General features: G+C 38.4%; 1 protein-coding gene across 1 annotated transcript in view; it reads right to left on the minus strand.

The window, feature by feature from the left end:
* Window positions 1-426: 426 nt before the first annotated feature.
* The window catches only part of CALCR (calcitonin receptor), a 58881-nt gene continuing 44382 nt past the window's right edge, over window positions 427-14925 (minus strand). The window contains exons 8-12 of the mRNA XM_030294717.1: window positions 11742-11802; window positions 11568-11634; window positions 9009-9227; window positions 8274-8315; window positions 427-718 (exon numbers count right to left, since the gene is read on the minus strand). Coding sequence (XP_030150577.1) covers window positions 461-718; window positions 8274-8315; window positions 9009-9227; window positions 11568-11634; window positions 11742-11802 — 647 coding nt within the window. The 3' untranslated portion in view covers window positions 427-460. The remainder of the gene's footprint in view (window positions 719-8273; window positions 8316-9008; window positions 9228-11567; window positions 11635-11741; window positions 11803-14925) is intronic.

The following is a 14925-nucleotide window of genomic DNA, read 5'->3' on the forward strand; positions in this document are numbered from 1 at the left end:
AATTGGTTGAAATAAAAAAATTAAAAATCAGATCCATAGCCAAATACAGAAATATTCTAATTCAAAGTCTAGAGTTAAAAAGAAAAATAGTGACCGTGATTTTGATTTTTCAAAGTTATAAATGGCTCAAGATTAACAAGGAGCACCCTGTTTCTGAACTAGGTCAATTTAGTTGTGTTTCTCTTGGATACTTTGCTTGCATTACTATGACATCTGCATCTCGGTCCTAGATGAAAGATGGAGATCACAAGTGATGCAGTGGGAGACCCCATTCCTAGACTGTCTCCCACAGCAATAGTACCAAGGATAACTTTCTCCAGATTTACTATGGACAAATTCACTTAATAATTCTTCACGAATGATATGCTCAGCTCCTGGGAGGATGGGGATCACTTTAAACACATGGTCTGTCTGTCTCCCAGGAAATGAAGGCTCAGTGATCATGATGTAAGCTTCACATTCAAGCGGATGACTCTTGCTCAATGATCTCCAAAGCGATGACCTCCGCACCCTCCTCGCCCAGGTTGTTGGCGGCTTCGTTCCTCGGCTCCTGATGGCAGATGTAAACCGGGATGTCGCCGGCTTCAGCTGCGGCTGCGGCAGCGGCTGCAGCAGCGGCTGCAGCGTTGGCAGCAGAGCGGCGGGGGTTCCTGCTCCCCCAGCGCTGATCCCACTGGGTTTTGAATTGGGCCCAGTGGCGCTTCACGGTGGTTTGGACCTGGAAGAGAAAAGGAGACCTTGTTTTCGTATAATTGTCAGAAAGGACCTGAGCTGTTTATGAGTGGGCACAATTCTAGGAGCTCATCAGAGGTTAAAGGAGATCGAATCGTAATTCTGATCCAAAGGACTGTGCAGGATATGCTCTGGTTGGGGAACATACCATCTTGGCAGAAGAATTTACAAACTGGAGAAGTGAGTTGCTTGCCTAAGCTACCACTGGCAAGGTCATTTGCTCTTATGAGTAAAAGTCTGTTCTTTAGCTCTTCTACCCAATCAATGAAATTTGACTTGGTTTCATACCCAATATGGTATACATGTCATATCAGAGGAAAAGATTTTGAGAAGCTTTTATCTGCTACCACCTCTGGTAAGGCAGAAACTTTCATCTAAACCTACACATTATTGGTCATGATGGAAACCATTGCACAGTTCTGGGTTTTATGATAATGACTTCATACTGTTGATTTTCCTTTCTCCAACATGGCTTGAGAGCGGATGTGCGAGGTAAAACTCTGGTTAATGGAGTGACAAGCTTTTAAGAATAAAATTTCAATCTCTTTCTATTGAGAAACTTCTAGTATGTAAATAAACTCATCAAACTTACTTTATAAATATGATAAACTCTATCTTGAGCACAAGGGAGAAGGTGCTAAAGTCAGAAAGTTCTAAATATGAAAATTACAGTAAGCATGGCTGAAAACAACACAGACGATAGTGTTGCTTCCCTAGCTCTGCTTTCTACAGAACTGAATTCAATTTAGTAGTTAAGTTAATCTTTTCTGTTGTCTTCTAGCATACAGTGCTTACACATATGCTCCAAAGACTGTGCTCTTTGGGTTTGAGTTCCAGTTTGTTGACTCCATGGTGGTTGTTGTTGTTTTTTTCTTTCTTAGGCTTTTCTCCTTTGTAAAAAGGAGATCATGACACTAATTCAGAGTTATGAGTAAGATTTATTGGGGTTATTTAAATCACCTAGTATGCTACTGGTGCATAGCAGCAGTAATTCCCTACTTTTTCTCCTGTTCTGTCCCCACGTTGACTCCCCTCCTATACCCACCACCTCCAAGGATTTCCCAGTCAATGTGGCTGGATTTGAGAGAGTCAAGTGTCTCTCTTAATATTATCTAGCACTTAATAAAGACCTAGCTCTTTATTAAGGCTATTTGCTGGTTGAAAACTGATTCATGTAAGTGTTTTGCCTCCTATGGTTGTAAGCAAATCAGTAGAAGAGGTACAAATGTCAGCTGTAATATATGTATAGAGAGAAAAGGATGGATTGGAGCCATGGAAGAGGTATAGGTGAGGAAGAACAGAACAGTAAAGAAGAAAAGCAGTTAGGACAGTGCTGAATAACTGAGTATTGACTAGTTTGTTAACCCTCTGAGACATTTCTGTCTAGAGGTCAAGACACAAAGAGAAGACGAAGCCTGAAAGATTAGGTCCGTTTATTTCTAATTGAAACGATATACTCCTTCACACACTATGGTTTCCTGCACTCAGCTAGTGCCATTCAAAATAGCAGTAGGGAGACATGCTCCAGATAGGCTGAACTTGATCACGGTTATTCTTTTCAGAAGGAATTCAGTCCACACCCTAGGTGACCTGAAATCTTGGCCTCGTCGGTTTGTCCTTTAGCTATTTACCAAAAATGCCTCCATTTCAGTCACTCGGCCAGGCACAGATAGAAGGGATTCTGGTCCCGTAAGAGCACTCAGACACCAGGAACAGAGCTGCCATCAGGCAGAAGTGGAAGATTCCCATCCATCATTCTACTGCGTTTGCCTGAGTTGGCTCATCTCTCTGCCAAAGTGGTTTTAAGCCACTTATTGCTTTGACCCTGATTCTCCAATATTAACAAACTGCTGGTCTCTCTCCACCAGCTATATGGTTTCTTCCCATCAGGCCTCTGTTCACTGTGTTCCCTCTGACTGGAATGCCCCTCCCCCCACCCTTCACTAACACCAAAACTTGTGTTTTCAGGACTCAATTCTGTTTCCCTGGAAACTTTTCTTAACCCCCTAATACAGAGTTAGGAGTCTCTTCTGTGCTCTTGTTGCACTTATTCTCCATTCATTATTGCTCTTGCTACATTATATTATAATGCTTGGTATGTCTCCCTCTCCTCCTGTGTGTGTGTGTGTGTGTGTGTGTGTGTGTGTAGTGTCTATTAAGTCTAGGTCCTTAAATGTTTTAAATGCCAGGTTCATAATCTAGGAACCATCAAATACCCTGTTGAGGAAATAGGAAATACATTGTTTCGGCATATTTTTGGAGAAGCGATGTCCCCAGACAAAGGGAACTGATAGTTTCTGTGGATTCAGCATCTCTCAAATACCAACATTGTCTTTATAGCTAAAACTTACACCAATATTTAGAGGTATCCAAGGCAGACAGTGTAAGTTTAGAGTGAGTTTGTAAAAGTGCCAGCAGACAAAAAAAAAAAAAAAAAAAAAGTCTTTGTTTTTCCTCACCTGTTCTTTTAAAATAATCCCCTTTGGAGTGCCCATGCATTTTAATGAAGTACCCTGCGTAAATGAGGCCAAAGGGTTTGAGACCCATTTCATGTTTTTAATATTATTATTACAGAAATGTTCATAGCCTTCTATAATTGCATTCCTGAATTATAAACCTGTTCTTTTGTGTGAAGATGACAATCTGCTTCAATTTGTAAACCACACATATAAGAATAGGCCCTTAACAGGATGTAAAAGACACTTGAATAATTATAGTTTAATAGGGCAATTATCTCCTACAATACCACAGGTTAGGCTTGATGCTGCTTTGATCACAAGAATAAGGGCATTGAATCTGATTGAAAAAAACAGGGAGACTTTTCATTGCTCCTGAAAAGCATCAGAAATGTTAGAAGAGGCCAATGGGATAAATATACAAAGTTTGAATTGTATAAATTCATCACTCATTCTAAAAGCAATTAACACAGATCACTTTACATTTTCCCTAATTATATCAATTTATTTATTGCCACCTTTAAAAATAGAGCCCTGGACTGAGGGTTTGAAGACGTAATTATTGCACCTGGCTCTATTATTAACCATCTATATAAGGCTGGTACATTTGGGCCTCAGTTTCTACATTTGTGAAAAAGAAAATCAGGTTGCAATCTTCATGGTTGGACTTAAATGCTTTTATCTTTGGCCTTTGTTTTGCTTAAATTCAGTATAAGCACCAGCAGTTATATACTGTTGAATGGAAGGTGGGATTTCTCCCAGGGAGTTTTGATTCAATGGATGAAAAGATTTTCAAAACTCCTCCCTCATGTCTTCCCTTGTTGATGCCACAACTGAATAGACCTGCTGCCATCTAAATTTAAGATTAAAAATCATGAGTTTTAAAAACACTTTAAATCCACTGGGAAGTTAAAAAGTAACTATATGCTTTAAATGCTTTTATATGACTTTTTGAAGCTGGATCTCTATTAAATCCTGTTAATTAGATGCTGAGGGGGAATTCTGAATATTATTCATAAAGTTGCCACTGATATTTTTTTTCATCCTTTGGGAGCATTATCTTTACTAGTCTTTATCTTACAGAATTTACATGTTTTACAGTTTGAGGTAATTGGGTACTGCAAGATTATAAGATCAAGGTTTTCTAATTCCCTTTCACTACCTACTTTCCTATGTTTGGGGAAGCTTCCCTGTTCTAGAAGACAGAAATAAATAAATATCATCTATAATAAGGTTAATATTTTTGAAAATATTTAACTATTGTGTTTCTTAAATAACATTATCCTACAACCCTCTCATTCATTAAGTGAAGGTCATTCATTGCTTGAAGAACAAATTAGATTTTGTCTAGAGTAGGTTCACCAAGTGTATTCTCTGATCAGCATCAGCATCACCTGGAAAATGGTTATAAATGCAAATTCTCAGGCCCCATTCTTGTCCTACTAAATAGGAAACTCTTCTGGTTGGGGCCAACCACTCTGTGTTTTAACAAATTTTCCAGGTGATTCTGATGCACACCTAAGTTTGAGAACACTGGTCTGGAAAAACAACAAGAAAAATCATTGCTTAGCTTTGAGTCTCCAAGCTGACTTTCTTGAGTCTCTAGAAGGACAAGCTTTGAAAACCAGGTTTTATGGAGTGAGAGAATTTCTAAATAGAAAAGTTTACCTTTGCATTGAAGTGAAAACCTTACTGCTCTGAAAACAGAATTTTACTAAAAGCCATAGTACAGAGAACACACAGGATGTGACATAGCAGACAGAGTTCCTTGCAGACAGGAAGGGGAGTGGGGAGCCCAAAACCCTTCTAAGCCCCAGAGGAAGAGAAGAGAGAGATACAGAGACACAAAGGACCTTGCATTTCCCTTCATGGGGGAAATACCTGGGGACATGGGGAGAAGAAAGAAAGCAGGAGTAACAGAAACACCCCAATATAATAAATCTTGCTCTTATGATTTTGAGAGCACAGTTCTAGAAATTGATAGCCCCATAAAGAAGTCCCACATTTGGCTTGGTACCATGTCCAACTTGGTGCCTGAGCAGTGGCTATGACATTAGCTGAAGACAGATTCACAGGCCCTTCTCAGTGTGAAGAAAGGAGGCTGACTTCCCAGGCTCCTCAGGTGGCTCCTCAGAAAACTGGTGTAATCAGAACAGGGGCAGGGCCTGGTCAAGGAGACTACAGAGTAAAATGATCTCTAGGGTCCTCAGTAGTGAGGGGAGCCACCATGAGTTTCAACAGGGGGTGCTAGCATAATGTCAGTTTTCACACACTCCAGTCTTAAACCGAAATCTTCCTGATCATGCTAGTTTGATCTACAAACTATTTTAGCCATAATGCATGGACAATAGCAAGAAACATGAAAAAGGGAGAACATTCACTGTGTTGTTAGTGCTCTCTCAATTTTTAAGCTGTGGCTTGGAAACATTTGAGTATCTTTATAGCTGTGATCATCTTTTTGAGGTCCCTTAGATAGTTAATAATTTATTGAAGTTGGATGGTCAATGTCCACACTCTTGGAAGACTTCTAGGAACTATTTGATCCATAAGCAAGCTCTCATGGTTACCTCCTGATTCCTACTACTGTAATTCTCCAAATTCCTTTCCTGCTTCTAGTCTTTTCATCCTATCTGATCCATTTGCATAACAGGAATCGCTGATAACATACAGATAAAAAATAAAAACGAAAACCTCAATCTTCATAATCTAACTGACAGATTAACCCTGGAAATCTCTTAACATTCTGGTAGGCAAAGCCCAATCCCAACTCTGTCTCAGATGCAGCTGCAAGAATTTCCTGTAGGTTCAAGTGCCCTGCCTGTGTTTCAGGTTGTTCACAGAGGGCCTTGCTGAGATCCACAGGCCTAAAATTCATGGGGCTGTGACATTACATTTGACACAGTAGACAATTTCTATCTTATTAGAAATGTCACACTTGTAGCTTCTCCTGGTGAGAGAATCTTAATTAAAATGGAGACAGTTTCTTTACTTCAAAAAGCAGAGATAACATACTCAAATGAACTAGAAACATTCAATTGTTCAGGAGCACTCCTCGGCTTGCTTTCTATGCCTGACACTCCCAAGACAGCATCATGGTTAAAACATAGTAAGTACTGAGGTATTTTTACAAACGCATGCAATCCTCTAATGTTTTCAAGGCATGCCCCTTCTGAATATGGTTTTTATATTAGCCCTATATGGGTATTGCTTTAGATGGGAAAACTTATTTTGTATGGCACCTGTAACAACTCAGAAGACAGAGACATACATTCACAGAAACTGACTAAAGATAAGGTGACCTAAGCCCTATTTATTTTTTTATTAGTTTTTGCTATTCTTCAAACAAATGAACAACAACAAAACAAAACAAAACAAAAAACAAAGGAAGAAAGACACTTTAACAGCTGGCAGCAGAAAGATGTCTTTTCATTTCTATCCCAGGCCTTCAGTCTAGCCCATAGCAATAGTGAATACATAATATATTTTTGTTGAATGAAGGAATGAGTTTATGGATGAATGGACGAAGGGAGGAATAAAATGTACCAATTAAAAAGGAGAATGAGAATGACAAAAATCCCACAATGCAATGTCGAGGTTGGAGATAAATAATAGGTCACAAAACAGCAAAATATTATAGGTGCTCACTATTTAACTGAAGAAATAAAGAATGGAGAATCAATTAAATATTAATTGATTATGGTTAGAAAACCATTCTCGTTTGTAATAGAAAAATAATATTTTTGTTTATCTCTTAACAAAATCTGATTTGCCTTGGTATAGAATTATTCTTAATAGGAATTAATGTAAAATTATAAAAAATAATTGCGCATTAAAATTCATGTGGTATATAACTAGAGAACATATGCCAACAAATCTCCAGGGAGGAATCCTAGACATATTATAGAGCAGTGGAAGATGCAGTTCATTTAATTAAGAATCAGGAAATTTGGGTTCTAGTCACCGTTATACAATATACAACTATGACTGTGACATTGTGCAAGTCACATGTTCTTCCTGGAGTGTAGACTTCTCACCTAAAAAATGAGGAAGCTTACAAACCATGTTTCTTGAAGCCCTGGATATTCTATGGTACAAGTTTAAGCAGCTCCACTTTTTTTTAAATTCAAGTATAATTAACATATGTGTTGGCAGGATTTCATTCTTTTTTATGGCTGAGTAATATTCCATTGTATGTATATGCCAGATCTTCTTTATCCATTCATCCATCAATGGATACTCAGGCTGCTTCCATATCTTGGCTATTGTAAGTAATGCTGCTATAAACTTAAGGTTGCACTTATCTCTTTGAATTAGTGTTTTCATTTTCTTTGGGTAAATAGCCAGTAGTAGAATTACTGGATTATATGATATTTATATTTTTAATTTTCCAAGGAGCCACCATACTGTTTTCCCACAGTGGTTCCACAAGTTTGCTTTCCCAGGGACAGTAAGCAGGGGCATTTTTATGCTTTACAGTTGGGGTCCCAGGAGAGATTTCATTGGAAGAAAGGGAACTCTGACTAACTCCCCCCACCCCTGAAAACACTGGCCATATGGATCTCTAGATTTTACTGATCTAAATATTCAGATAATAAATTACTTATTTGAGAATGCTTTTTGAGTCTTAACTTCAGGGTTGTTTTCAAAATGTCGAATAAGTGATATGACACCGGCACCAAACAATGGGAAGAAAAAAAGCGATGAAGCAGGACAAATTGGCTGGATATTGGTTTTGCTCTAGTGAGCAGTTGGGTTTTCCAAAGGAATGGGAGCATGACTTCTCCTACTATGGGAATCCAGAATAGCTTTCACTATTCCTGCTCAAGGAACTGACTAACTTAAGGTGCCATCCAAGGAAATCAGAACTTAGCTGCCTGTCTGGATAGTATCTGCAATTGTACCATAGAAACACAGATAAGATGCAGCTTCAAGTAACGGAAAAAACATGATCCCTCAAGTCAGGAAACCCTGCGAGGTCAACTGTAGAAGTGAGAGCAAATGAAATGTGTACAGAAATCCTTTGGGAACTGTAAAGTGCTGGCTTTATATAAATGAGTGATGGTATTATGTGAAATGCATGCTTACCTCGTTGTTGCAGAAGCAGTAAATCACGGCAACGAAGAATCCCTTAAAAAAGGAGGAAAAATAGAATTGAAGTTATTTTTGTGTGCATTATGTTATTTAGGAATCAATATAAATAGCCTGGAGAGGAACATTTCACTGTTGCAACAGCAAGTGAAGGCTCAAGAAAAGACAATTACAGCACTCATATCCAGTGTTTTATTACAAGAATATTCCATTTTAAAGGGATATAGCTTCCAGCTTGGGGTCCAGTGGAGGCATTTCATACTGATATAAACATGTGCTTCTCTGCCCTGTGTTTTCTTGGCATTGGGGACTATGATGATAGAAATCCAGGTTGGGAAACTGACTGACATTGGTGATGTTGATCTTCAAAACTCCCCTTCATGAAGGAAAAACAAATGTGGCCCTCAAAATACTGGAGAGGGGAAGGAAAGGTTGAAAGGATGGTGGGAATAGAAGTTCTGTCCTCAGTACTGTGCAGTGGGCCCATCCCTGGACAAATATTTGTCCTTAGGAAGATTTGTTCTCAAAGCTCATACTCCCTCTATTTCCTTCTTCAGTTTTGGGATTCAAAAAAAGGGGAAACAGGCAGTGAGAAAGACAGAAGCTGTATCCCTTCCAGGTTGCATACATTTGAAAAGGTCCTTCTAATCATATATGAGGCCTAGAAAATGGTTCACCTTATGTCAACTAGCTGAGCAAGTAGTTGAATAAATACATTATTGGCTTCTTTACCTGGAAATGGATCAGAGAGTGCATCAGGTAATCATAGATCTTCCCAAGCATCTTGTTGGATGGCCTCCAGGGAAAGACGACAAACTGGATTCCCAGCAGGGGCACCAGGATCAGGGTGGCCCTCACAGCCTTCAGGTACATATGCGATTCTGCCTCTTGGGTTTCCCTCAGTTTACTCACGAGCACGCGGACGATGTTGAGCAGGAAGAAGAAATTGACCTGCAAAGATATGATGTTTTGAGGAAATCATCTATGTCAGTACTACTGAAGGGTGCCCACTTTCCTCAGTTCTTGTTTATTCCTGGGAGCAGATGTGACCTCTGCAGGACATGAGGGATGGCCTGTGACATGGTGTAATTTGCTAAGCATTGCTGGGAACATCAGTATGACCAGACCCTTTCAGATCTGAATTAACATTTCTTTTTTTTTTCCAAATGAGAAAATATTATTCCTGCATATGTAAATATATGAAGTTCAATTCTAAGGAGGGTGGTTTATTCTTTACTTTGATTTTTACGTTTTTACAAAGGAGCATCATAGATGACACTTTTCGATCTTCCTTTTTGGTCATTGCATTATGAAGATTTTCCCTGTAGGCAAGACTACTTAACCAAGGCTGAAATGAGGACCGAGACATTTATTTGTAAAGTATTTGTAGTGGAGACAGCGAACCCAGCCTTCTTTTCTCTTTCATAACATCTTTTTAAAGACAATCACTTCATTGAGGTATAATGCACATTCAGTAAAATGGAGATTTTAAGTTTACATTCCAGAAGTTTAGAGAAAGGTATGCACCTATGTAACAACCACTCCAAATAAGAAAAGAGCATTTTCATCACCCCAGAAAGTTCTCTCCTGCTCCTTTGTGGTCAACAACCCCCTCCCCTCCACCTCAAGCAACCACTAATTTCTATTACCATAGAAGTGGAGTATTATATAGTATGTACTTTTTTTGTGTATGTCTGGCTTCTTTGCTTTGACATATTATCTGTGAGATTCATGCATGTTGGATATATTAACATTTCATTCATTTTTATTGCTGAGTAGCACTCTATTATATGGGTAATACAGATAATTTGTTTATTCATTCTACTGTTGATGGAAATTGACATGGTTTCCACAATTTGACTATTATGAATAAGCATGCAATGAATATTTTCATACAAGTCTTTGTGTGGACATATGTTTTCGGTTCTCTTGAACAAGTACCCAGGAGGAGAACTGCCTGTTGACATGATAAGCATGTATTTAATTTTATAAGAAACTGCCAAACTATTTTTCAGAGAGGTGGCTTCATTATATGTTCCCTCCAGCACTAGATGAGAATTCCAGTTGTTCTCCACCCTTGCCAACACTTGGTATGGTCACTCTTTTTAATATTAGCCATTCTAGTGGGTGCCAAACTACTTTTGGCTATGATGATTAGTTTTGAAACCAAAGTTGTTTTTAAAATTTAATTGATGATTTATTTTTAAATGATTAGAATGATTCTTCAACCTGGAAGAGAAGTAACACGATTGCCCCCAAAAAATTCAGTAAAGGAGAGAGACCTTTATTAACAAATAAACTCTTACGAGGTGTTGGAAATATTCGAGACCTACATCGGTGGGTCTTTGTGAGGACTGTCAGGCTGGTAAGTACATCACTGCTCTGGAGGAGGGCAGAAGAAATTGGCTTTGGACTAGAGACACTGGTTACTAATGAATACTTCTTCAGTATGGGAGCAGAATATGGTGTATGACTCACTGTTTTTATTTTTCTCATTCGTACCCCAGGAAAACACTGTCTTTGAGGTTGGTGGGAAAACTAATGTCTAAATATTAAATTTGGTGGTTCTGACACTGGTCACCATATAGTAAACGTTGGGTAGAAACAAAGAGCTTGGAAATAGATGCAGATGGTCATATTCTCCACTACCCCAACTTCTTACTAGCCTATGTGATTTGGGGTGAGTTTACTTGAATCTTTGGGTCTAGTTTTCCTACTGAGTAAGGGTTGCTTTTTGAAGGGTTGCTGTTAGAAACAGCATGGCAGCGTATGAGAAGTGCCTGAAATACGTTAAGTGTCTGCTGAGAGGGAGTTCCAACGATGGCTCATGTACCAAAGATGAAATGAAAGATGGTTTTGTTTGGCAGAGACCAGGGGAAAAGGTGCAGATGGACTCTGCGGTTTTTCACTTTCTTTATCAGAAACATTTTTTATCATTCCTCAGCCCCTTGATCTTTACTTTTAACTAGAAGCATTTAGTTATAGCATTGTTTAAAGCAAAGTTGTAGCATTGAAAACTATATTTTTGTTATTGTGGGTGTAAAAATGAACTTATGCCCTTTCCCCAGTTGTGTTAAATGTTATTTTTTTCATTTGAAGACCCTCAAATAAAGTTGTTACAGATTATCTCACTATAGATTATCATTAAATTAGCCTAATTTTGAAGTTCGAATACACATGCTACATAGATCCGTCTTTACAGAAATCCTCTCAAAGAGGTAACACTTAATAATGGATTTAAAAAGCAATTCTCAACAACAATAACAAAATAAATAAAAAAGCAATTCTCACCACCAGTGCTGCCATGACGGGGCCGTGGATGATGTAAAGCAAATGGGTTTCCACACTCAGCCAGCAGCTAAAAAAAATAAAAAATAAGAAAAAAAATAAGGAGGGAGGGAATACATGAATATAAATGCATTTTATTTACAAATATGTTCACTTAAAAACCATCAAAATACTTACTTGTCATTGAAGTACAGCGCCCGAGTAATAGCATGGATAGTGGTCGGCACCAGTGGGAACCCTAAAAATGTGAGAAAGCAGAAATCACACCTGGTGTCTTGTCATAAGCTACAAGTAGGGTTGCATGGAAAATGGTAGTTTATCTTCAAAAACAGTGGCAAATTTTAATGTCTCTGTCAAAATATTTCCCTGATGTTTTTGCACAAAGTATTGTTGGTCAAACCAGATAAAAATGCTCTTGGTTAGAACATCATGTGTTTTCAGAATTTGGTTAAGAACATTTCTAGGTAATTAAAAATCTTGTATGAATTATCCAAGATGGTAGGTACATTATTACTCTCACTATGACTATTATATCATTGTTGTCTGTGGTGGTGATGATGATGATGATGACGACTATTAGCTGAGACCAGAAAGCTCTTCACTGAGTGTGAACTGGATTCTGCTATAGAGAGGAGTTGGGTCACCATGGAGGGAAGTGACCTGGGACAGCTTATGGAGTCAATCACCTGATTGCTCTGAATGCCTCGATGATGTTCATAGTGGTTTTTGTAGGTTTCTTGTGTTTTTGTCTGTTTATATTACATGCATTGATCATGTTTTCTTTCTGTAAGAATACTTCAGAGCAGTACTGCATTCCCTACCCTCTGTAAGTTCTAGCTGCAGAACCCTTATTAAGGCAGCTAACCATCCACTTCCCTGACTAAACTTGAAGGGCTAATAAAAAACAACTTTGAATTTATAAATGGAACAATGGAGGTCGTGACTGGCAATGCATTCTGTCAGGGTACATGTTTTCAAAATCATTTTTCATTCTATCAGTGTAATCTAGAATAAAGTTGTAATTCTTGTAAAACAAATTTTTTTTTTCCTCAGAGGTACCCCTGCCCAACAGAATATTGTTTGATTTGGTTGAGACATTTGTGGGAAGACTTTTTAAAATTATCATCAGATTAAGAAATGTATCTGAGAAGTGGGTTAGACCTCCACACTTTTTTTAACTTTTAAAGAATGCTTGTTTTTGAGGGAGAGAGACAAGAGTGTGGTCAGGGGAGAGGCAGAGAGAGAGAGAGAGAGAGAGAGACAGACAGACAGACAGACAGACAGAATCCAAAGCAGGCTCCAGGCTCTGAGCTGTCAGCACAGAGCCCAATATGGGATTCAAACTCAGGAACTGCGAGATCATGACCTGAACTGAAGTCGAATGCTCAACCGACCAAGCCACCCAGGTGCCCCTAGACCTCCACACTTTTATTTTCTGTGAGTTATATGCAAAAACAGCCTCAGCTCCTTAACCCATGAAGCATATAATTCAATAGGGCTACTGATTAAATGCTTGACCTGGGAGAACTTTGAGTTAGACTATTTGCACAAAATATAGTTGTATTTTATTCACAGCAGTTATAACATAGCATTTCCCCACTTGGGTTTTAAAAACAGAAATTCATTCTCTGGATTTATTCTGAAACTTACGTTTTAGAATTAAACAGCAGAAGAAGCATATGGAGATCTCACTCTCACCACATCATTTTGGAGAGAGGAAAATGTGTTCCTTAGTGTACAGAGGAGCATAGACCCCATATCTGCTGATTCCTGGTGCTCTTTGCCTTGCTCTAGCCACTGATGTCTCTTTCATGCAGTTTGTTTTCTCCTTCCTCTTCCTCTCATCCCCCAGGGCCCCAAGAGCTGTAACAACCCTTCCTTCCACTAAAGTTGGTGAGAGTAAAAATAATCCTTTCTCCCTAGGATTCTTTTTCTAGGGAACTAGATAAATTCTGTGTGTTCATTGTAAAAGTCCATGGGGGGAATTCCTTCTTTGATTTATAACAAGAGGAGAACCAGCAAGGCGAAGAATCAATTTGAAGAGGGTTGTAAAATAAGTGACTTTTCTGAGAGCTAAACTTCACTATTTGAAACTGCTTCAATTTGAGAGAAGTCAACTAGTAAGTGGCCCTGTGCAGATTTGTAAGGGAGTAACCACCAAAAGAAGCATTCTTTCACTTTCTCTTGTAGAGAACTGTACTACCAGGTACTTTTCTCCCAGAGGGTGATGTTCATTATGTCTCTTATGATTTTTAGGATCTGTTCCAGATCCTGGAGTGGTAATATTATTCACAGCTGAAATGAATGGATGGGGTGTGCGTCACCTGGAAACAAAGTTAGGTCTGAGGACATAGCTTTCTGGGGCTAAATCTTTGCTGTTCCACTTTCATACTCTTTTCAAAGCACAGGTTATGCCTTATTTCATGGCATTGTAAAATTTGGGATCTATCATACTGCTTAGGTGTGAAATAATTTCAAAAGGACAGTAAAAGTAATATCCAGTGGAAATGCCTTCTCTGCTCCATTAAATTCTTTAAAGATTCTGTGACACTATTTTTCTGGAGAAGTCATTTCAGTTGCACTTTTACTTGTTTTACCCCGACCAAAGATAATACTTGTTAAAGTTCTAAGACAGAACTATTGCTTTAAAATGCATCATCATGGTTGTCTCTCAATTTTGTTCTTAGACATGGTAAAGAGTTTGGTGGAATTATGGAGTGTGTGTGTGTGTGTGTGTGTGTGTGTGTGTGTGTAGGGGGAGAGAAAGATAGATTTATGTCTGGCATGCTAAAAAATAATTACACTTTAGAACTTTATTGGTTGACTATCTGTCTTTCCAAACATCTATCTATGGGGAAGTGCAAATCCTCATGCTTTTAAATTGATGATTCTATGCTTACCTTACTGAGTGCAATGTTCCTTAGGATTCCACTTCAATCATTCTGATAAAGTTTTAAGTATTTTCTGATTAAGAAAGGTTAAGGTATTCCATAAACATTTTACTTATATTTATTCCTTTCTTTTTGATACAGCTGAACAGCTTGTTCCTTTTTCCCCTTGAATTGTTTATGCGTGTTAAGCAGATGTCTTCATCAAGCTGTCTCTGATGATGTCAAAAGTTTTATAACTAATTCACAATGCATCAGTATGGAAAGAGTAGTTATAAATTGTTCCTTCCAGGGTGCCCTCATCTCTGCTGAATGTCACGGGCAAGAATAAATTTATAGCCTTTTGCTTCCATGGAAAATTTTCTGAGTATGGCAGATAGATGTTTTTGAATAGTCAAAACCAGTACAAGAAATATGCCATAAATTTTATGTCATTGGAAATAAGTAAAATACATCAGACAGAAATGGTGTGT

Source organism: Lynx canadensis, chromosome A2 (assembly GCF_007474595.2).
Source record: "Lynx canadensis isolate LIC74 chromosome A2, mLynCan4.pri.v2, whole genome shotgun sequence".
Classification (NCBI taxonomy): domain Eukaryota; kingdom Metazoa; phylum Chordata; class Mammalia; order Carnivora; family Felidae; genus Lynx; species Lynx canadensis.